At 42.9% G+C, this 21836-nt stretch overlaps 1 protein-coding gene across 1 annotated transcript in view; it reads right to left on the bottom strand.

Annotated features, from left to right (window-relative positions):
* The window catches only part of LOC132403762 (mitogen-activated protein kinase 11-like), a 77065-nt gene that overhangs the window by 35533 nt on the left and 19696 nt on the right, over positions 1-21836 (bottom strand). The window contains exons 2-3 of the mRNA XM_059987430.1: positions 14258-14387; positions 8735-8793 (exon numbers count right to left, since the gene is read on the bottom strand). Of these exons, the coding sequence (XP_059843413.1) occupies positions 8735-8793; positions 14258-14387 (189 nt within the window). The remainder of the gene's footprint in view (positions 1-8734; positions 8794-14257; positions 14388-21836) is intronic.

Genomic DNA, 21836 nt, shown 5'->3' with positions numbered 1-21836 from the left:
CCAGCATTTCGTGTGTGTTGTTTGAATTTCCAGCATCTGCAGATTTCCTCGTGTTTGCTCTGACACTTTAACACGGATTTCTTTGCTTTATAATTGTTCTCTTTTGTGTAATCTACAAAAAAGAATTTATAACATCAGGCAGTCTTTTTTGTTGTGTACAGACAAATAGAAAATTTTCCAAAGTGAGGCTTGAAGATTTTTATTACATAAATGTATTGGCAGCCAGCACTTTCAGTAAGGTGGCAGTGTGCTCAAACGCAGCAGCTTCTCTGGGGCCAATCAAAGGTGTTTTTGTCTTTTTTAAAATGTCTTTTTTAAGGTTGCAAGACAATGCTGGACTTCAGGAACTTTGGATACTGCAGGTGTACCCCATTAGCGAGCTGCTCGTCGGTGAAGGAAGTGGATTTAATGCGGATTGTGTCGTTATCTGCTACAGGAAGGCATCAGAGTAGGTGCACAAAGGCAGCATGCAGGTGATGGTGTAGGATATTTCTCTTACAAGACCCTGTTGGACATGGATAATGCAAGATGCCAGAGGCACGTTTCCCTTGCTTGTTGATGCAGCAGACGGTGGGAGAGCTGCATGGCCTCGGTTGTAGCAAGGTCTAGCCCTCAAGCTGTGGGCTTGCCTGCTGGTGCAGTCCAGGAGAGATGTTGGAGGCAGTGTAGCGTGGCATTCATCCTGGGTTAGGGGCTGGCATCTCCTGTCCGTGCTGCCCTCCAGTGTTCGATCAGCAGAATGACAGGCTGAATTTGTGGCACATTCTCCTAACCCGGGGGTCGGCAACCCGCGGCTCCAGAGCCACATGTGGCTCTTTTACGTCTGTGCTGCGGCTCCCTGTTGCTTTGGGAAATAATTGGTCAGTATTTAATTAAAATGTATTTTATGTTAGTTTGTTAGTTTTTGAAATGTAATTCTAAATTTGAAGATTATGGTGATCTTGTACAATCTAAATAAGACGTTGTGGCAACCCATTTCCTGACACATCCGAACCGGCTCACAATTAACCAGTGTTCAGGCTAAGGGAGATAGCCTACGGGGGTTTGTGAGTACGTGTCTTTTGCAGCATCCGCGCCCATGGGGGAGCGGGTTGAGGGAGGCTTAAAAGCAAGGCTGTTTAGTTCGAATAAAGCTATCTTTGAATGCAGTTTACTGACTGCGTGTAGCACACCGCTAACAACGTGTTTTTATCGCTGGCTGTCCAGAGGGGAGGTGCTGAAACGCTTTGTCACGTGTCTGGAAGAAGTGAAAACTTTCCTGGGCAGCAAAGGGCTCACCTTTCCTGAGCTGGAACAGCCAGAGTGGCTGGAAAAGCTATACTTCATGGTAGACATGACAGCGCACCTGAACACGCTGAACACAGCTCTTCAGGGGTAAGGACATACAGCCCTGCACATGTTGGAGGATGTTTTGGCATTCGAGCGCAAGTTGACAGCGCTTGCCAGAGATTTACAGAAAGGCACATTGTCTCACTTCCCCAATTTGAGAGAGTTCAAACAAGGTCACGACATGATAAATTCGGAGTATTTACATTCTGCAATCATCGCAATGCAAACATCGTTTGGGAAACGCTTCTGTGAGTTCAGAGAGGAAAAAAAACACATTATCCTTCCCGGTCACTCCCCTAAGCATCAATCCATCCCTACTGAATACGACTGCATTGTCAGGTGTGAGTCAACCTGACCAAGCATGATAAATATTTTAATTGCCTATTATTTTACGTATATTTATATGTTTTCATTGTTCAGTGAAATAGTCCTTTTATTTTTCAGGTTGACAGCTGGCTGACGTTATTTTTGGTTTGCTGCTGGCGGCAAATTTAAGTTTGGCGTTTTTCATAAATACAAGAAGGACTCAAATAGATGTTGAGTATTTTACTTAAAAGTAACCTTCAACCCAACGTCTTTTTTTCGGAGTTCAAAATGTTTTTGTTGCATGCAGAAATGTAATTTCGTTTTCTCTGCAGGAGTTCATCAATTTCATAAATGCAACACATTATAGTTTGTTTATACATAGCATAAAGGCAAAACAAAACGTTGTATGCAGTGTTATTTCATTTTAAATGTCAAACGGGTTTTGCGGCTCCCAGTGTTTTCTTTTCTGTGGGAAACGGGTCCAAGTGGCTCTTTCAGTGGTAAAGGTTGCTGACCCCTGTCCTAACCTGACAGTTCCCCCTGCCGTACCTGCCTCTGCTGTTGGAAAAGTTCATGCTTACTCCTTTTAGAGTTTAATGCATTTCTGGCTGTTTACATTCATCTACTGTCTGTAGTCTTGACGGAAATCACAATTCAGTTGCAAGCCTTTTCGCTGGTGCTGGATTGCATTTCCATAGCTGATCTAATCTGTTTGTCTGACATGAGAGATAAGAGAGGGCAGGAAAGGTGGAAAGGAACTCTCAGGAGGAACTGAAATAGGTAATATAGTGGTTAGCGCAACATTATTACACCTCAGGGTATCAGAGTTCAGAGTTCAATCCTTGTGTCCAATGTAATGAGTCTTTGTACATCCTCCCCGTGGAATCCTTGGGTGTTTTTTTTTCTGGGTGCTCCGGTTTCCCCCCCCACAGTCCAAAGACATACTGGGTAGGTTCATTGGTCATGGTAAATTGTCCCATCAATTGAGGGGTTATAGAGGGTTGCTGGGGTAGTGTGGCTCAAAAGACCAGAAGGGCCTACTCTGTGCTGAATCAATAAATATAGTGCTGGGCAAAAGTCTTAGACACCTGATACTGTTTCCACAGAGCCTTGATTTCAACATCATTGAGGCTTTCTGGGACTACCTGGAGAGATAGAAGCAAGTGAGACAGCCAAAGTCTACACAAGTTCTCCAAGATGCTTGGAACAACCTACCAGCCAATTTTCTGATAAAACTGCACAATAGTGTACCCAAGAGAATTGATGCAGTTTTAAAGGCAAAGGGTGGTCACACCAGATACTGATTTCATTTTTTTTTACTGCTTATTATAGTAAATCTTCACCAGTCAACAGCCCCTCCTCCTCTCCTGGTTTGAACTGTCACTTACTACCTTCTACTTCTTCCTCCCCTCCCCCCCACCTTTTCGCTCTAACTTCTCATCTTTTTTCCAGTCCTGATGAAGGGTCTCGGCCTGAAATGTCGACAGTTTACACTTTTCCGTAGATGCTGCCTGACCTGCTGAGTTCCTCCAGCATTTTGTGTGTGTTGCTCAGGATTTCCAGCATCTGCAGAATCTTGTGTCCAGGATCCCTTTCATTATCATCGTTATGTGTTGTGTCGTATGGCGTGGACGATCATGGTCTTTCCATTATAGTGATTGTTCCTGACAAGTTGTTCCACAGAAATGGTTTGCCATTTTTTACTTCTGGGCAGTGTCTTTACAAGACGGGTGACCCCAGCCATCATCAATATTCTTCAGAGATCGTCCGCCTGGCATCTGTGGTCACATAACCAGGACTTGTGATGTGCATCATCTGCTCATACGACCATCCACCACCCGCTCTCATGGCTTCACGTGACCCTGATCAGGGGTGCGGGGGGGGGGGGGGAAGAGAAAGAGGGGTGCTAAGCAGGAGCTACACCTTGTCCAAGGGGGACCTCCAGGCTACTGGAGGGAAGGAGCCCTTTACTCCTTTGGTAGAGATATATCTCCACCCTGCCAACCTTTGCTTTAAAAACATGTGCCTAAGACTTTTGCACGGGGGGGGGGGTGTGTGTGTGTGTGTGTGTGTGTGTGTGTGTGTGTGTGTGTGTGTGTGTCTCTCTCTCTCTCTCCCTCTCTCTCCAATGATAAACAGGTCAAAGGATAAAGATGCATCCAGAAGCAAGAGGCTTTTTCTACTTCTAGTCAAACCTTTATCTTGGCCTGCACATTGGGACTCAGGCTACAAGTGCTGCATGTTAGAACAATGGGTGATAAGTGAACCAGATGGTTTAGATATCACTCAGCCCATTTTGAAACCATATACTTCGTCTTTACTGATCAGAGTTGAGCATGGATGCTGTGTCCTAGCCAGTATGCCAGCCAGAGCTCTAAAATATAGACAGTAAGCTGTTGCCCATGTAGCAAGCTTCCACTTTCCATGCAGCTGATGAATCCAAAGGAATGGCAGACACCGACATAGTTTGAAACCAGCGTTGTTGTGAGTCAGTGTTGAACTCAACGTAGAACTGGCTCAGCGACTCCAACCAGATTTTTCCCTTAGGGTTTAACTCCAGGATCCATCCCCATGAGTGCATATAGCAACAAGGCAGCAGAGGTTTGAGATCAGAGCTTCCCTTCTAGCTGACCTGCCAACCTCGGCTGACAAGCCCACCTGCCCAAAGCAACTGGTTTTAAGGCACCAGTAACTCACCTTTGCCCCTTGTCCTGTCAGTAGTAATAGTTTCACTGGGCTTAGTAACTAAGTCACACGCAAATGCCAAATGCCAGACTTAGTTGTCAGAGGCTATTTGAGACGCGCACCACTGGGAGCATTTAATAAGTAGTGGGAGCTTATCCCAGGCTGTGAAAACCTTTTTGTCTTTATACTTCCATTATTAATCCCTATGTCAATTTATGTCCACACAAATCCCAACACTCCAGCATCAATTCTTCCTCTTTGACAAAAGGTGGAATTACAGTTTGATAAAATGTGAAGAAACTTCCACAGACCTCGCCTGCTCCACAATTGCAAAATAGATGCTTCCAAGTCCACACACACACACGGTAGCAGAAATACACCTCCCACCTTTCTGGATCATGTCCTAAGGTCAGTACCCAGGTACACAAAACAGTAAAAAAAACAAATTGTTCAGCATACAGATTATCTAAGAATCAACCCCTTGTTGCTTTCTGATTCACCACAAGATAAGTTCACTGAATGACTCCTGGTGATAATAATCAAAATTATCCCAGCAAGAATACCTCAGTAAATATGACTTTAGGGTTTCATGCATTTCTGGCTGCTTTTATTTGTCTATTTTCTCTTGATCTTAACAGAAGTCACAATTCAGCTGCCAGACTTCTTGCTGGTTCTGGACTGCTTTTCCATAGGTGGTCTAATCTGCCTGCCTGATCTGGGGGATGAGAGAGCAGCAGAGCAGGTGGGGAAAAAATGCGGAGGAGGTGGTGAATGAGGTTTTACAGTGCGAGAGGTTCTAACAGTATTGAAAGCTTCGCTGACATCACAGGTTTTATACTTCAATTTCAAAGGGAAGAAATGAGTTTCACCAGAACATTGTCTACATGAAATACAAAGTGCTCTGCGAATTTTAATTAACAAACTTAATTAACAAAAGGGAACCATGAGCAGCTTTGATACATCCCATTTACCACAGAGCAGTAAAATCCACTGCTTTTGAGAGTATATTCTGCCGGAGGCCAAAGCGGGGAAGGATTCACAGTGTAGATGCACAGACACTGAATCCAGAACAAAGGAGCATTATTTCCAGAAAAGGGGGCCACTATTTAGGACTGAGATAACGAGAAAATTCTTCATGCTGTGGTTGTAAATCTTGAAATTCTCTGGCCCTGAATGCTCCAACAACAGTAATTCTTCAAGGACTAAAGTAATTGTTTTTGAAAGCCAAGGAAATTGGATGATGTGAGGATTAGAGCGGGCAGATAAATTCAAGGCTGTCAATGAGTAATCTATTGAATGGTGAACTGAGCTTGAGATTCTATGTTTTGCAGCTCCAGCTTTTAACCAAGAAACAATCCTAGAAATGGAATAAACCCTTCAACCACCTTACATTCCATCTGGGTACCCAAGCTGACGGCATGAATATTGATTGCTCCTTCCAGTGAACATATTCCCCGGACTCTTCCTTCATTCCCTACTCTGATCGTTCACTTCTTCTCACCTTCCTATCACCTCCCCCAGTTCCCAACTCTTCCCTTTTTTCCCTATGGTCCATTCTCCTCTCCTCTCCAGCCCTTGACCTTTCCCACCCACCTGGCTTCACCTATCACCTTGCAGCCAGCCTCTTTCCCCTCCCCCCACCTTTTTATTCTGGCATCTTCCCCTTTCCTTTTCAGTCCTGAAGAAGGGTCTCAGCCCAAAATGTCGACTGCTTATTCTTTTCCACAGATGCTGCCTGACCTTCTGAATTCCTCCAGTATTCTGTGTGCGTTGCTTTGGATTTCCAACATTTTCTCATGTTTGTGAGCTTACCCTAATCAATAAGACTGATCAACACCTTCACCCACTAACCCCACCAATACTTTATTATTTCCTGTCAGTCTCTTACATACAGGCTAGCATCACTTTATGGACTTACAATCGATGTACGGTCCCATGCAAAAGTCTCAGGCACATATACCATATATGTAGCTAGGGTACTTAAGACTTTTGCACAGTACTGTAGTAAATTTTATGTATTGCACCGTACTGCTGCCACAAAAAAAAAAGCAAATGTGAGTGACGATAAACCTGATTCTGATATGGGTCTCTATTGTGGACTGAGAATGGGAAGGGGGCAGGGAGAGGGGAGTCATGGTTGGGAAAAGGGAGAGGGGAGAGAGCGGGAAGCGCCAGAGAGACATTTACCAATTGTTTGGAATCAACTGACCTTGCATGGTGGCTCAGGGCTGGGTGTGTCTTCACCCTGGCACTCCTTCTCTGCCACCTGTTCCACATCCCTCCGGCAGCGGTCCACCTTCGCCACTCCCAACATCCTTTGCTCCCGCCAGATTTACAAAGTTGCTCTCCACTCCACATTGACAGATACAGTACTGTGCAAAAGTGTTAGGCACCTTAGCTAAAGATATGTGTCTAAGACTTTTGCACAGTACTGTATGTATATAAGCTATCTTATGTATTTATTTTATTGTGTTTTATATTTTATTATTGTTGTTTTTTATTATTATTTATCTTTGTGCTGTATCAGATCCGGAGTAACAATTATTTCGTTCTTCTTACACTTGGATAAAGAAAATGACATTAAACAATCTCGAATCTTGAAGAATACAAGACCTGAATAAACTGACATCCATACTTCCTCTAAATTCCACTTTACTGTTATTTATAAAAGTAACAAACTGAAATTATGTTAGTGAACCATCAGAAATTCACTGATTTGACATTCAATTGTAGATATTCATTATTTACAATTGAACATTAAATCATTCACTGATAGAGACCCATCAAAAAGAATGTTAGCATTGTATCATCCCCAAAAACAATCAGATAATTTATGAATTGCAAATGCTTTCCAAAAAGGAGCAAACAAGTGAGGATGATCTTTGCCTCTCCCTCCACTTTCAACAGGGATTAATTTCTCTGTGATTCCCCTGTCCATTTGTCCTTCCCCTCTATTCTCCCTCCTGGCCCATACCCCTGCGAGTGTCAGAAATGCTGTGTATGCCCATTCACCTCCTCCCTCATCTCTATTCAGGGCCCCGAACAGCCCTGCCAGCTGAGACAACACTTCACCTGTAAATCCGTCTTTTTTATCTGGTGACCCCAATGTGGCCTCCTCTACATTGGTGAGACCTGTCAAAATTGTGGGGCCGCCTTGTTGAGCACCTTCACTCCATCCACCATAAGCAGAGTTTCCTGGTGGCCAAACATTTAAATTCCTAATCCTATTTCCATGTTGGTATACGGCCGCCTCTTTTGCCATGATAAGGCCACTCTCAGGGTGGAGGAGCAACACCTCATATTCCGTCTACGTAGCCTCCAGCATGATGGCACGCACATCAATTTCTCCTTCCAGTAAATTTTATTCTCTCCCCATTCCCTCTTCTTCTATTACCCCCACTCAGGCCTCTTACCTCTTCCCACCTGCTTATCACCTCCCCTTAGTGCCCCTCCTTCTTCCCTTTCTCCCCTTTCTCCCATGGTCCACTCTCATCTTCTATCAGACAGGATGAGTTCCACCTGTCTCCAATGTTGATATTTCACCTACATTCCACAAGCAGTCCTCTGAGGATTCAATACAACACAACCAAAATAACTAAACAAGATTATGACTTGTTCTTCCATAGAACCACAGAACATTACAGCACAGAAACAGGGCCTTCGGCCCTTCTTGGCTGTGCCGAACCATTTTTCTGCCTAGTCCCACTGACCTACACCTGGCCCATATTCCTCCATGTACCTCTCATCCATGTACCTGTCCAAGTTTTTCTTAAATGTTAAAAGTGAGCCCGCATTTACAACTTCATCTGGCAGCTCATTCCACACTCCCACCACTCTGTATGAAGAAGCCCCCCCCCAATGTTCCCTTTAAACTTTTCCCCCTTCACCCTTAACCCATGTCCTTTTTTTTTCCTCCCCTAGCCTCAGTGGAAAAAGCCTGCTTGCATTCACTCTATCTATACCCATCATAATTTTAAAGAGCTCTATCAAGTCTCCCCTCATTCTTCTACACTCCAGGGAATAAAGTCCTAACCTATTCAACCTTTCTCTGTAACTCAGTTTCTCAAGTCCCGGCAACATCCTTGTAAACCTTCTCTGCACTCTTTCAATCTCCTTAATATCCTTCCTGTAATTCGGTGATCAAAACTGTACACAATACTCCAAATTCGGCCTCACCAAAGCCTTATACAACCTCACTGTAGCAAAAAAAAAACCCCCACAGAATTATGCACAATTCTATTATAAACTCTTCTAGCTTTATTTTAGAACCAATCGTGAGTCATTCTCAGGAGGCAGACTTCCTTCTGACCTGCCGAAGAGGATTGCAGAACCTGTCACCTAGAAACTAATGAGTTGCAAATATGGAACAGGAGGATTCTTCACCACAGTCTTTTTAAAATCGTGTTCTACTTACACTTCACGGAAGTTCTCCAATGTAAGTGCTGGTGTAAAAACATCTAACAATCCGATTACCTAAAAGAAATCAGCAGATTAATACCGTTTATGGAATAATGGCTTAGATTTAGCAGTTTTCAAGCACAGGGATGTGAAATTATAACACCCATTTGTGAGACATTCACTGAACAATTAAGATATCATCAAGGAGGCAGATTAATCTTGCAGTGGACACATTTATATTATGAAATACTTTTTCATGAAATGAGAGTCATCATTATGTGCTGTGTCATATGACATGGGCAACCATGGTCCTTCCAAGACCATGATTATCCTTGACAAATTTTTCTGCAGAATCATGCTCCTGAATGCTGCAGGAACTTAGCAGCTCAGGCAGCATTTATGGAAATAAATAAACAGTCAGCGTTTTGGGCCAAGACCCTTCATCAGGACTGAGGGGGAAAGGGTGAGATGCCTGATTTAGAAGGTGGGAGGGAAGGAAAAAAGGCTGGCCGGAAGATGATAGGAGGGGAGAGTGGACAATGGGAGAAAGGGTAAAGGGAGGGGAGCCCGGGGTATGCCTTCTTCTGGGCAGTGTCCTTACAAGATGGGTGACCCCAGCCATTATCAACACTCTTCAGAGATTGTCTGCCTGGCATCAGTGGTCACATGACCAGAACTTGTGATACGCACCAGCTGCTCATATAACCATCCACCATCTTCTCCCATGGCTTCACATGACCCTGATCAGAAGGGCTAAGCAGATGCTACACCTTGCCCAAGTGTGACCTGCAGGCTAGTGGAGGGAAGGGGCACCTTACACCTCCTTTGGTAGAGACGTATCTCCACAGAGAGTAGTTATATTAAAATGTGTGAAAAGCAACCAGGAAACTTATCATCACTGAGTCATACTGCATAATTCTCCTTAGAAACATCTTTATAACTCTACTGAAGACAAAAATAATGCAGTATTTCCTCATTTGGAAACAAGTCGTTTGGTCTTCTTATTTAGAAGTGATCAAATGGTTGTGATACGCTAATTCAAAGCTCTGGAGCAATAACATTTAGAACAATGAGATAAATACGTTTTCATAAATGTATGTTAAGAAATTAAATTTCCCCCATTTTTGATCAATGGGAGCTTTCCTGTACCCAAATTTTAGTTTGGGGACTGACCCAAAATCGCACTGTGGAAATTGATGATGTGTTTAGAAGGAGAAGAATGTGAGTTGCACTTTCAAAAGCAGTTGGTTGCTGAAGTCATTGTACACCATCTTTTACTAGCTGCCATGGACATATAGCAAGATAGGGAGGAAGGAGAGAAAGCAATGGGGAGGGGAAAATTGTGGAGGAAGGATTAAGCAACATAGTGAGGTATGATGGAGCATCTCCATGCCTTGGAGAGGCTCAGGCGAGCTGCAAGCTATGATGGATTGGTGTAGCATACCCGAAGTGCAGAGTTAGGGAGATATGTGCAGCCATAGCTAACATTGGGTCTGCAGGTTGCAACATCTGGAGGTCAAATTCCAAAGTTCAAAGCAAATTTATTATCGGAGTACATATTAGTCACCATATAAAACCCAGAGATTCATTTTTCTGCAGACATTTACAGGAAAATAAAGTACAATATAATTCATAAAATAGTATAACCAAAGTACAGCCAATGTGCAAAAGATGACAAGTTGTGCCAATAACAAAAATTAGTAAATAAATAATACAGAATTGTAGAGTCCTTGAAGGTGAGTCTGCAGGCTGTGGAATTAGTTCACTCTTGAGGTGAGTGAAGTTGTCCATGCTGGTTCAAGAGCCTGATGGTTGTAGGATAATAACTGTTCCTGAACCTGGTGGGATGAGACCCAAGGCTCCTGAACCTGCCTACCCAATGGTCATAGCAAGAAGAGAACATGCTTGGATGATGGGGGTCCCTGATGATGGATGCTGCTTTCCTATGACAGTGCTCCTGGTAGATGTGCTCAGTGGTGGAGAGAGCTTTGTCTGTGATGGACTGGGTTGTATCCACCAGCTTTTGGAAGCTTTCCATTCCTGAGCATTGCTGATTCATTACCAAGCCATAGTTCAGCCAGTCAGGATACTCTCCACTGTGCATCTATAGAAGTTAGTCGAAGTTTTAGATGTCATGCCAAATCTACACAAGCTCCTAAGGAAGAAGATGATACAGGTGCTGTAGTCTTCATCAGTACTGCTGCTCTGCAAAGGGGAAGAACCTGGAACTTTGGTGATTATAAAATCAACTCTACAGCAGGGGACATGCAATTCATGTATTGGTCCACAATTGCTGTGAGATTTGTTCTTTGCTTTAATAGTTGACCCTCCAAGAGGATCACAACCTTACCATGGTTTGGAGGCTCGTGTGCCTCAATGACCCGGAGAGCCTATGTTGGCCAGATTAAAGCTTTATGCTCTTACTCTTCATAGGGTCACCCATGCCAAACAGGTCAAATGTTGAGGACCAACTCCACCGGTCCTCCATGTTCAGAGGTTCAGCTCAGGGCTAATAACCCTGACTCGTCAAAGAAAACTGTTATGGAAACAGCAATGAACAAGCCTTCAACACTTGAGTGTGATGGTATTCCTGAGTCTCCACCTGGGACATGCATGGCTGATAGTAGTGAAAACTGAGGGGAAGAGGAAAGACGAAGAAAGCCCTGAACTCCTCCAAGACCAAGTCCAAAATTGGCTTGGACAAGGACAGAGATAGAGGACCTTCAGTGCGCACCTAAACTCCAGCGGGCGTAACAAGAAGCAAATTACTGGTTGACAACCAACTAATCCAATTTCTGCTGCTAAGTTAGAACTGTACTGGTTGACAAGGCCACAAGTATGACAAGGAAATGAAACCCTCATCAGTGGTGAAACATAAATAGAAGGTGCCCAGTCCAATTTCCTGTGGGCTTTGAATTGGGTGCATACACAATAAAATATGCACCAAATGCTTCATAAGTGATTTCTGCACAAAACAGGTGCAAATGCTGACATTTCCAGTTGATATTTAATATTTTTTCCACAAGTGTAGGCAGTAACAACTTCTTGCATTCATTCTTGGGACCAGAGGGTCAAAGTGAGGTGTGCTCCAATGGAAACAGTTCCACTTCTCAGCACTTGCCCGACAGTCCACAAGAGTGCCTGCAAGGTCAGTCACCTTTTAGGTGCATTAAGACCACCTGTACAGTTCCTAGCATTGCTTTATCTAAGTTCCAGCTACCCAGGTCTGAGACATTCCTGGTTTGCGTTGAATAGCACATCACAGCATTTCCCAAAATGCAGGTATCTTAGTTCCTGATGGAAATTACTTACAGGGAAAAACCCGTGGATCTCAGCAGCCACCATTCACATGTTCAACACAACTATTTAACAAGCTATGAACAGTTGTGTCTGATCCCAATCTTACTCGGCAGCACCATGCACTAAAATAGTAATTCGAAGGAATTTCAGCTGTATTCCACTTTTCTAAACCTGCCTCCAGTCCACTCTGACTTAAGACAAAGCTAACCCAACACAAAGCAAAGCTGAAGTGATTTCTTGGGTCTGCAGGAGAAAACCTATTTTTGGCCTATTCTATCCCTTGTACTTTTCAGAGACATATTCATGCTATGGTGCAACTAGAAAAGGCTTTTAAAAGGTCATTCCAGTGGGAGTGACCCTAGCCACTAATCTCTCTCCTGCTTATCCCCACAAGCAACAGGAATGCTACACCTTCCCATTCACCTCCTTCTTTACTTCTAGATGAGGGTGGAGGAGCAACACCTCATGTTCCTTCTGAGTAGCCTCCAACCTGGTGGCATGAACATCAATTTCTCCTTCTAGTAATTTTTCCTCTCTTCTTCTATTCCCCACTTGGCCTCACTCCTCTTCTCCTCACCTGCCTATGCCCCTCCTTCCCTTTCTCCCAAGGTCCACTTTCATCCTATCAAATTGCTTCTTCTCCAGCCCTTTACCTTTCCTACCCAACTGGCTTCACCTATCACCTTCCAGCTAGTCCTCCTTCCCCTCCCCTCACCTTTTTATTCTGGCATTTTCCCCCTTCCTTTCCAGTTCTGAAGAAGGGTCTCGGCCCAAACATTGACTGCTTATTTGACGTCGAAGCTGCCTAACTTGCTAAGCCCCTCCAGTATTTTGTGTGTGTGTTGCTTTGGATTTCCAGTATCTGCAGAATTTCTTGTGTTTATGATTTACTGTAATGGTATTTTTATCAATGTGACATCAGTTGCCAAAAAGGACTGTTTCCATGTAGTTTCCCTCACCCTGCAGTGGTACTGAACTAGAACTGTCCCAAGTGATCAATTGTTCAGTATAAATAGACCAGTTTCCAAAATTTGAGATTCACATGGAGAGCCTAATCTTAAAAAAACAGATGTGCAGTCTCCATAATTTCCTAACACAGATGAAAACAATGGACACTATTGAGCACATCTACACAAAGCACTGTCACAGGAAAGCAGCATCCATCAGAGAACTATCACCATCCAGGTCATGTTCTCTTCTCACTGCTGCCATCAAGAAGGTAGTACAGGAGCCTCAGGACGCACACCACCAAGTTCAGGAACAGTTATTACCCCTCTTGAACCAGTGGAGATAATTTCACTCAACTTCACTCACCCCATCAGTGAAATGTTCTCACAACCTATGGACTCACTTTCAAGGACTCTTTGTCTCATGTTTTCAATATTTATTGCTTATTTATTTATTTATTATTATTTCTTTTTGCATTTGCAGTTCGTTATGTTTTGCACATTGGTTGTTTGTCCATCCTGTTGGATGTGGTTTTTCCATTGATTCAATTATGATTCTTGTGTTTACTGTGAATGCCAACAAGAAACTGAATCTCAGAGTTGGTGACACATTTGCATTTTGATAATAAATTTACTTTGAACCGTGGACTGAAGCTAGGTATTTTCATTGTATGAAACTCTCCACAAAGCAACTGTCAAAAAAAAACTTCTCGCAGACTAATTCAAGGGAGTCAAATACTGTAGAGTAACATTTGTGATGTTGAAGCGACATGGGGCGCCATGGTAGTGTAGTGGTCAGCACGACACTATTATAGCTCTGGGTGTCGTTCAGAGTTGTTCCTCTGGAAAAATAGGTTTTCTCCTGCAGACCCAAGAAATCACTTCTTGATAGGATGAAAGAGTTCCTCTGTAAGGAGTCTCCATACTTCCTCCCATGGAATGCATGGGTCTTCTCTAGGTACTCCGGTTTCTTTCCACAGTCCAAAGACATACCGGGTAGATTAACTGGTCATTTTAAATGGTCCTATGATTAGGTCAGGGTTAAATTGGGGTTGTGGGGTTGCTGGGGCGATGTAGCTCAAAGGGCCAGAAGGGCCTAATCTTTGTTGTATCAGTAAATAAAATCACTGAGGGTACAAAAAGAATCACAGCAGAATTGTTCTGCTGAAATTTGTCAAACCTGTTTGTTTTATTTGTAAGGATTAAAAATGGACCTCTATTTCTGATCACCATTGAAAGCAAGCTCTGGATGGTATTAACTTAACAAATTGTGTAATCATAAATTGACTTACATTTTCATGTTTCATGTGTTTTAACAGCCTCAGCTCCCGGTAGGTCCTCCTTGCGTGGATCAGAGACTGAAATGGTCTTGAGAGCTTTTTTATAGCGACTTTCTGTCGTGTTCTTGTATCATAGGCAGAGCTAAATTAACAAAAGAGCAGTTAGAATCAGCATCCTGTGACGTTTTGGGCGACACATTAGTGTAGCGGTTAGCATGGGGTATCGGAGTTCGTAGTTCAATCCCAGCATCCTCAGTAAGGAGTCTCTCTGTACATCCTCACCTTGAAATGTGTGGGTTTTTCCCGGGTGCTGCCATTTCCTCCCACAGTTCAAAAGCATATTGGGTAGGTTAATTTGGTCATTGTGGTCATTGTAAGTTGTCCCATGATTAGGTTAGGATTAAATCAGGGTTGTTGGGGGTCGCTGAAGGACCAAAAGAGCTTAATCTGCACTGTATCGCTAAATAAAATAAACTATACTAAATAAATAAGCCTGCTCCACAGCGCGAGCTTTCTAATCATCTGCTTTAATGACATTTCATTTTGGCATTTGCAAACCAGATGAGAAAATGGCTATTACTTCAGAAGCCTGTCATACCCTTTATTCAGAAAAATATTTCCACAAAGCAGCCATACAAATTCAAAATGTCATAGTAGCTGTAATGAGAATAAATATGAACGATATTTTAGAAGAAATAGGATTTATCTGTCATGAGATGTAGCTCCTGGGTCTGAGGTGCTCCAACATCACAACTGGCTCCTTTTGAAGAAATATGATCTATTGTCACCATCTCAAATTTACCAATGTCACCATGTAAATAGAGCTGAAGTTTTATTTTAATGAGATCTTTATTTACTTCCAGCCATTTTACAGCTGTCAGTTGAGGTTAATTGGTTACTGTGAAAGAACAGGAGATAAGATGTACACAAAGTCAATTGACCACCCATTGATGACACCATAACCATCAGAAAACACCACAACTAAAAATTAAAGCCTCATCTAACCAGTCCTGGAATGGCCTGATTTTGAAAAAGATAGCAGGTCTTCCAAATCAAAGAAGTCCAGCAGATGACTACAGTTGTTAAAACAACCATTCAATCATCTGAATTAAGTAGATGTGGCATAGGACCATAAAGCATAGGAACAGCCTTAGGCCTTTCAGCCCAGAGTCTGCTTTGCCTTTCCGTCGTGGCTGATGTATTATCCCTCTCAACCCCAATCTCCTGCCTTCTGCCCGTAACCTTTGACGCCCTAACTAATCAAGAACCTATCAACCTCCACTCTGAAGGTACCCAATGACTTGGCGTCTATTGTCATCCATAACAATGAATTCCCCAGATTCACTACCCTTTGGCTAAAGAAATTACTTCTCATCTCTGTTCTAAAAGGGCATCCTTCAATAGTGAGGCTGTGTCCTCCGGTCCTAGACTCCCCCACTACAGGAGACATCCTCTTCACACCCACTCTATCTAGGCCTTTCAATATTCAATAGCTTTCATAAGAACATAAGAAATAGGAGCAGGAGTAGGCCATCCAGACCACTGAGCCTGCCCTGCCATTCAATAAGATTATGGCTGATCTGTCAGTAAAGTCAGCTCTATCTACCTGCCTTTTCCCTATAACCCTTAATTCCCCGACTATGAAAAAACCTATCTAATTGTATCTTAAATAAATTTAGTGAAGAAGCCTCAACTGCTTCCCTGGGCAGAGAATTCCACAGATTCACCACTCTCTGGGAAAAACAGTTTCTCCTCATCTCTGTCCTAAATCTTCTCCCCTGAATCTTGAGGCAATGTCCCCTAGTTCTAGTCTCACCTACCAATGGAAACAACTTTCCTACTTCTATCTTATCTATCCCTTTCAAAATTTTGTATATTTCTACAAGATCCCCTCTCATTCTTCTGAATTCCAGAGAGTATAGTCCCAGGCGACTCAATCTCTCCTCATAGGTTAACCTCTTCATCTCTGGAATCAACCTGGTGAACCTCCTCTGCACTGCCTCCAAAGCCAGTATATCCTTCCTCAAGTATGGAGACTAGAAGTGCACACAGTACTCCAGGTGTGGTCTCACCAGTACCCTGTATAGTTGCATGACCTCCCTGCTCTTGAATTCAATCACTCTAGCAATGAAGGCCAACATTCCATTTGCCTGTTGTACCAGCAAGCCAACTTTTTGTGATTCATGCACAAGCATTCCCAAGTCCCTTCTGCACAACAGCATGCTGCAATCTTCCATCATTTAAATAATAATCTGCTCTTCTATTATTCTCTCCAAAGTGGCTGATCTCACATTTACCAACATTGTATTCCATCTGCCAGAGCATGGCCCACTCACTTAACCTATCTATATCCCTCTGCAGACTCTCCACATCCTCTGTACAATTTGCTTCTCCACTCAGTTTAGTGTCATCAGCAAATTTTGCTACGCTACACTGAGTCCCCTCTTCCAAATGTAAATGGTAAACAGCTGCAGGCCCAGCACCGACCCCTGCGGCACCCCACTCACCACAGACTGCCAACCAGAGAAACACCCATTTATACCAATCCTCTGCCTTCTATTAGTTAACCAATCCACTATCCATGCCAATACACTTCCTCTGACTCCATGCATCTGTATCTTATTTATAAGTCTCTTGTGCGGCACCTTATCGAATGCCTTCTGGAAATCCAAGTACACGACATCCGCCTGCTCCCCTCTATCCACTGCAGTCATTATGTCCTCAAAGAACTGCAGTAAGTTTGTCAAACAGGACCTGCCCTTTCTGAATCCATGTTGTGTCTGTCTAATGGAACCACTCCTTTCTAAATGTTTCACTAATTCTTCCTTAATGACAGCTTCAAGCATTTTCCCGACTACAGATGTTAAGCTAACTGGCCTATAGTTGCCCGTCTTTTGCCTACAGTTGGCCCTCCTTATCCACCTAGGATCGGTTCCGGGACACCCCGCGGATACCAAAAAACACAGATGCTCAAGTCCCTTATTGTCTCAGTGCGGTGATCTTTAGAACCCAGTGGAACCCCGGACTTTATTTAACCTGTCTCGGTCCGGTGGGCTTTAGGACCTGGTGCAGCTCTGAATCCGCAGTGTTTCTGTTCACGAAAATAATCACGATCACGATTGAAAATAAAGTGGAAGTACTAAAGCAATCAGAAAGAGGTGAAACGCCATCAGTCATTGGAAAAGCATTAGGCCACAGTTGGTCAACGATCGGAACAATTTTGATGGAGCATGTGAAAGGCCCTGCCCCGATGAAAGCTACAATTATTATTAAGCAACACAGTGGTTTAATTATTGAAATATGTCTATTTCTTAAGTGTTTTATATGCATAGAAAGGTAAAATATATACTATATACTAAGAATAACGTTTTACTAACTGATGCTAAATAATACCAGATGTACCTATTCTGACTTCAAATCCGACTTAAAGATGGACTCAGGAACAGAACTCATTCATAACCCGAGGACTGCCTGTACTTTTAAATCATCTCTAGATTATTTATAATACCCAATACAATGTAAAAGTTATGTAAATAGTTGTTATACTGTATTGTTTAGGGAATAATGACAAGAAAAAAATAGTCTGTACATGCTCAAGCAACAAGTGCTGGAGAGAGACCTTCTGGGTTTTCCCCATCCACGGTTGGTTGAATCCGCGCATGCGGAACCCACGGATAAAGAGGGCCAACTGTACATCCTTTTTAAAAATGTGGCGTGACATTTGCTGTCTTCCAATCCGCCAGGACCTGCTCAGAGTCTAGAGAATTTTGGTAAATGATTACCAATGTGTCTACTATAACCTCCACCAATTCCCTCAGCGCCCTGGGATGAATCCCATTAGGGATTTATCTACCTTTGGGCTCTCCAGTTTGCTCATCCCTATCTCTTTAGTGACAGTAATTTTATCGAGGTCCTCATCTCCCATTTTGTCCATAACAGCTTTCAATGAGATTCACCCTCATTCTTCTAAACTCCAGAGAGTACAGGCCTAGAGCCATCAAATGCTCCTCATTCCCTTTCATTCCTGGGATCATTCTCATGAACCTTTTCTGGACTCTCTCTAAGGCTAGCAAACAGAACACATTTCAGTCACAGTATGCTGGTGGTGACAGCCGGGCTTGTGTGTGGTGTTGAATCCGCTGGTGCTCTCATTTAGGTAAACATCACCATTTTGAACTGTGCCTTGTAGGCACTGGCACAGCAGGGAAAGGCTCAGTAATTATCTGCGGAATGGAAAATGGTGCTGATTTTCTTTCAAGTCCTCAGCAATCAACCCCCATCTTATTATACAGTGGGGGAGTAAGGAGATTGAGCAGCTGAAATTGCAAAGATCAAAAAACGTCCATTTATTTATTTATTTGTTTAGAGACAGTGCAGAATAGGCTCTTTCAGTCCTTCAAGCCCAGCAACCCCCAACAAACTAGATTTACCCTTAACCTAACCACAGTCAAACTTTTATGACCCATTAACTTATCTGGAACGGCTGTGGACTGTGGGAGGAAACCACAGCACCTGGAGAAAACCCACACATTCCACAGGAAGATTCCTTACAGAAAACGCCAGAGCCATGGCACCCACATTTCTGTGCAAGGCTCTTTAGGGACTGATATGGTCGCCAATCACCAAACACAACATGTTCCGTAATGTTACTTTTGGCTCTTACCTCTGGACAGCTTACCTACAATCCACCCTGACTTCAGTATTACTCAGCTTTCTTGGTGCCATATTTGGTCAAATGCGACTTTTATGACAAGGGTCTTCACTTACCTCACACCTAAAAGTTAGCTCATGGTCACACTTGCACCATAGTCCGAAGTGAAATGATCTTGACAGAGAGCAAACTGAGCATCAGCCCCCATCACTGGCACTAGCCTACCCAACATCGAGAACACATATACAGAAAGGTGCTGGAGAAGGGCCAGTAACATCATTACTGTCGCCTAAACAGAGTCACCGGAGAGAAGTACTGGTAGTTCTGAAGTAGTTTCTTTATTTGACAAAATGAGACACAGCAGGCATCATATTGAGACCCCTTTCAGGGGAAGAGGCTGCTTGACTCAACATTACGTGACATTTTATGTGCTAAAGATCAAAAGGAGAATTCTATATTTTAAGTATCTACATTGCTTTCCTTTGAATTACATACAATCTTTACACCTCCTTCTTTGCACCCACACTACAGACACACAAATGAATTTTAAATCAGCATTTAAATTTTTCTCTCGTCTTCCAATTAACTGCAGTTCACAACTTTTAGGAATCCACTGTCCAAGCTGTATTTTGAATTCAATCTACAGCCCATGTTCAGATCTGAAGATTGGCGGTTGAAGTTACTGGCCTTGTGTGCTAACCACAAAAACGCCCTAACACAAAAGAAAAAAAAACCCCTAACAATCATGAAGGATCCCACCCACCCTGCTCATGGACTGCCTGTCCCCGTCCCATCAGGGAGGAAACTCTGTAGAATCAGCCCAGGACCATTATCATTATGTGCCATGTCATATGACATGGGCGATCACAGCCTTCTGACTCTTGGAAAATATTATCACCCATGCCGAGACCATCAGATTCAAAAATAGTCACTTTCCCCAAGCAGCAAGGCTGATCAACACTTCTACCCACTAACTCCACCATTACTTTATTATTTCCTGACAGTCACCTTATGGGCAGCCCAGCGTCACTTTATGGACATACATAAGATATCTTATATACATTGAATGTATTTATGTTTATTGTGTGTGTTTTATTGTGTTCTTTATCTCCTGTGTTTTTGTGCTGCATCATATCCAGAGTAACAATTATTTTGTCTTCATTACACTTGGGTACAGGAAATGACATTAATCTTAAGTTAGTAATAAGTTGTACTTCACAGTGTTACTGTTGACTACATTTGTCCCTCAGCAGATGGTCTGAAGTAAACAGCCAAATTAAATTCATCATAATAGGGTTAAATCAGGGTTTGTCAGGGGTTGCTGAGGCAGTGGGGCTCAAAGGGCTGGAAAGGCCTATTGTGAGCTGTATCTCTAAATAAACATTAAAAAAAACCTTTTCACCATGAAATTGGACAAATCCCGGACTCTGCCTTAATTAAATAACACTCCCATGGAGCCCGTTACCACTCATTCATGGCGAGATGTGAGCGTGCTATACAGGTTGTACACATTCTGGACTAGCTGCAGGTACTCTGCTCCAAGTCCCTTGATGCCATGCTTGGCAAAATGCTGCTTTCTATGAGACCATAAGACACGGGAGCAGAATTAAGCCATTCAGCCCATTAAGTCTGTTCCTTCATTCCATCATAGCTGATTTATTATCCCTCTCCACCTCATTCTCCTGCCTTCTCCCTGTAACCCTTGACACCCTGACTAACCAAGAACCTATCAATCTCTGCTTTACATATACCCAACCACTTGGCATCCACAGCTGTCCAAGGCAATGAAATCCACAGATTCGCCACTCTCTGGCTAAAGAAATCCCTTCCCTTTTCTGTTCTATTCTGTGGCTGTGCCCTCTGGTCTAGACTCCCCCCACCTTCTTCACATCCACTCTGTCCAGGTCTTTCAATGTTCGATAGGTTTCAATGAGATCCTTCCTCATTCTTCAAAACCACAGTGAGTACAGGCCAGAGCCATCAAACACTCCTCATACCCTTTGGGAATAAAAGAAACCCTTTCATTCCCAAAACCATCCTTGTGAACCTCCTCTGGACTCTCTCCAATGCCAGCACATCCTTTCTTAGATAAGGAAGGTATTAAATATGTGGTTATGACTGAAGAAAATAATTGGCTGGAGATGCTTAGCACTATAGTGTTTATTAAGTGCATCAAAAATCAAACTTACAAACATTAACAAAAATAGCAAAAAGAAAACGGCCAAATATTTACAAAAAGATATCTGCCAGAAATCACAGCAATAGCTCTATACTATTTTTGGCCAGTGTAAACTCCTAGCAGTCCATTCCCTCTCTCCTACTCAGAGTGTTTATTAGACACAGGATAAACCATCTCCAATTACCCACAAAGTTAACTTAAGAGCACAGATGAACTAGAATATCTTGCACCCCACAACGTAGTTACAATCATGTTACAAAATAAACTTGTGTACTCTCAGAATGATAGTAGAATGACACAGCAGTGTGTGTGTGTGTGTGTGTGTGTGTGTGTGTGTGTGTGCGCGCGCACACGCGTGTAAATGCACATGTATAAGGAGTGCATTTACTGAGCACTGTCCATCACAGTAGGAATACCTCTTCTAGGGTATTCACTCATCTCATCTCTCAAATTTGGGGAGTTGGATTGGTGTGCACTGTCCATAGCTTACTGTTTCCATTTATGCTAACATTTGCATTGTCCTTTAAAATGACATCAATTAGCCACATAAGGAATCTTGATCTGTTTGAAGCAGAAGCCAAATTTGGGGAATAGAAGCAGACTAAGAAAAATAGTAACCACCCATTTTAGACACAAGAAAGCCTGCAGATGCTCGAAATCCAAAGCAACACACACACAAGCAACATTAATAAACAGTCGACATTTCAGGCCAAGAACCTTCAAGAGGACTGAGAATGAAGGGGCAAAAAGGTTCCAGCTAG

This window comes from Hypanus sabinus, chromosome 13 (genome assembly GCF_030144855.1).
Source record: "Hypanus sabinus isolate sHypSab1 chromosome 13, sHypSab1.hap1, whole genome shotgun sequence".
Taxonomy (NCBI): Eukaryota; Metazoa; Chordata; class Chondrichthyes; order Myliobatiformes; family Dasyatidae; genus Hypanus; species Hypanus sabinus.
Note: the sequence above shows the minus strand (reverse complement) of the source record. Positions and strands in the feature narration are given on the sequence as shown.